Source organism: Haliotis rubra, unplaced genomic scaffold (assembly GCF_003918875.1).
Source record: "Haliotis rubra isolate DU_JTF1 unplaced genomic scaffold, ASM391887v1 Scf2, whole genome shotgun sequence".
NCBI lineage: Eukaryota > Metazoa > Mollusca > Gastropoda > Lepetellida > Haliotidae > Haliotis > Haliotis rubra.
In genome coordinates, this window is record NW_025766002.1 from 7,550,304 (window position 1) to 7,553,015 (window position 2,712).

Below are 2,712 nucleotides of genomic sequence, written 5' to 3' on the forward strand. Positions count from 1 at the left end.
ATGCATGCCATGTTAGCATGTTTGTAGAATTAACACACCTTTAGATAAGATTTATATGGCGTCTAATTAGAATTGCGTGGGGATATTCCTGTTTATCCTGTCATAATTAGTAATGTTCTGACACACATCTGTGTAAGGTCTGGTCTACATAGGCTTCACAATTGTTTTGCTTCACAAAAATATCCCCCCCTCCCCTTATCTATTTTCTCTTCCCCCCTCCCCCCAAAACACACACATTGGATGGGCGAAGGACACGTGGTAAAAACTGGCTGCACTCAGACATTTTTTGCAGCGAAGGTTATACGAGCGGATAACACTAATCGGGCTGGATCACGATGGTAAAGTTTCAATACTAACAACAAATGTGTGATAAATGTGCTTTCAATCACATCTAGCACCTTAAACATAAAATCTTATTTATTTTCAGACTCCCCTTTTGGATTTCATATATATATGGCACAACCGGTTACCGTTCTAGTTTGTGGTGCAGGAAATGGTGGCCATGTCACAGCGGGTCTCGCTGCGTCACGTGAGAACATTGAAACGAGGGTGCTCACGCTGTATCCTGGGAGTGCAGAAAGATGGACGAACATCATGAAGGAGGACACGCTCAGAATTACAGTGGACGAAGGTGATAACGGAAAAGGTGAACCGACCGAATTCAATGTTCAACTGCGTTCCATTACCAAAGATGCATCGAAGGCGGTTCCAGGAGCAGATGTCATAATTTTTACATCTCCAGCATTTGCCCATCAAAGCTACCTCGAAGCCATTGAACCATACATTCAGCCGAACACCACCATTGTTGGAATGCCCGGTCAGCCTGGCTTTGTGTTCCAGGTGTTTGATGTGCTTAAGGACAAGGCCAAGCAGTGTGTCATCATGTCTTTTGAGTCTTTGCCTTGGGCTTGTAGGATCGCAGAGTTCGGCAAATGTGTTCGTGTCTTGATGGTAAAGGTAAACCTCATGGGATGCATAATTCGAGGTCAGAGCAAGCCTTCATATGATCCAATGGAAGCTCTTCAGAGAGTGATGGGAAAAGCGCCTATTCTTACTGTGGCAAACAATTACATCGAGCCAATTCTGGCCACCAAGTCTATCATCCACCCTCCGATAATGTACGGCAAGTGGAAGGATTGGGATGGTAAGCCACTTGACAAGAAGCCCCTTTTCTACCAAGGGCTTGACGAAGATCAAGTTCGTTACCTTGGTGGTGTTAGCGACGAGTTAGTAGCCACGGCTAAAGCAATTGCGACACAGAGGCCGGAAGTGAATCTTTCCGGTGTCCTTCAACTTTACGACTGGTACCTCCGAGACCATAAACCTTACATTCGAGATTCAACCAGTCTCAAGACTGTCATGCAGACAGACACAGCATATGACGGTCTCGTCCATCCAATGAAGGAAACAGAAGATGGCAAATTTGTTCCAGACTTTCGCTACAGGTACTTGAGCGAGGACGTACCATACGGCTTGGTGGTGACCAAAGGGCTCGCCCAGATCGCTGGAGTCCCCACCCCCTACCATGATGAGGTGATAACCTGGTGTCAGACACAGCTGGGCAAGGAGATCATTGTTGGAGATGAGCTGAAGGGGAAAGACGTGAACGGTACAAGATGTCCCCAACGTTATGGTATCAACTCCCTGGAAGCTCTTGTCACATCCATTACACTGTAACTGAACCATTAAAGCACTTCAAAACACAATCAGTTTGCCTTCTGTGGTGTTTGTACGGTATCACCAGTATTGATATTATATGTTGTGGTATGCTATTATTATTACATGCACTTCAGCTGGAACTGACGCTCGTGGACCAAAGTCTTAAAGGAAACATCAAACTTAATAACATGCTTCATAATTGTGGAGACATTATGTGTAGGCATCTGTTTTCGTTTCAATGTCACACTATGTCATGATGTATATATTTTATATTTTACTTGTAGAACCTAGTGAAGCATCTTTGAAAGGTATTGTTTCTGTACAGAAGTAAACCTGGTATTGTGTTACAGTAACAAGGGTAATAAGAATGCACTCAGTAAGTTGTACACTGAATCTATGTAAGGCCGCTTGGGGTATGGCAGCCTCACCCAAAATGAATTTGTGGGCAATACCACTTGGTGCATTTCTCATCTGCATGAACGATCAATACAACATATCTATACTTTGAAAATTTACAATTATGTGTTTTTTATTATTTCTCAACACTTATACCTATATATCATGAGTGAGTTTGGTTTTACGCCGCTTTTAGCAATATTCCAGCAACATCACGGCGGGGGACACCAGAAATGGGCTACACACAAAGTACCCATGTGGGGATTCGAACCCGGGTCTTCGGCGTGACGAGCCAACGCTTTAACCACTAGGCTACCCCACCGCCCCCCCTATATATCATGACAAAATAGAAGCAATACAAAACAAATACACAAAACCTGAAGAAAGGAATATTTTGTGAGGAATATTTTCACATCGTCAATGCGTATGTAGCACTAGTTTACACATTGACTGTTTTCATAGATCTTGAAACATTCACACAATGATATTCCTTGTTACATAGTAGAAATGACAATGTTCCCACACAAAAGACAAATCTATATCTTTGATGTGTGTGTGTAATATTGGCATTGTTAGCTCGCTACAATCAAAACTTAAAATCGAACTTGTGCAATTAACATTAGTATCATCATCCCCTATATTTTCTGATGTTGGTGG

At 42.8% G+C, this 2,712-nt stretch overlaps 1 protein-coding gene across 1 annotated transcript; it reads left to right on the forward strand.

Moving 5' to 3' along the window:
• Positions 1-453: 453 nt before the first annotated feature.
• On the forward strand, positions 454-1,677 carry LOC124275497 (opine dehydrogenase-like). Its single transcript, XM_046711080.1, has one exon. It carries the CDS (start codon positions 454-456, stop codon positions 1,675-1,677), a length of 1,224 nt encoding a protein of 407 aa, XP_046567036.1.
• The last annotated feature ends 1,035 nt before the right edge of the window (positions 1,678-2,712 follow it).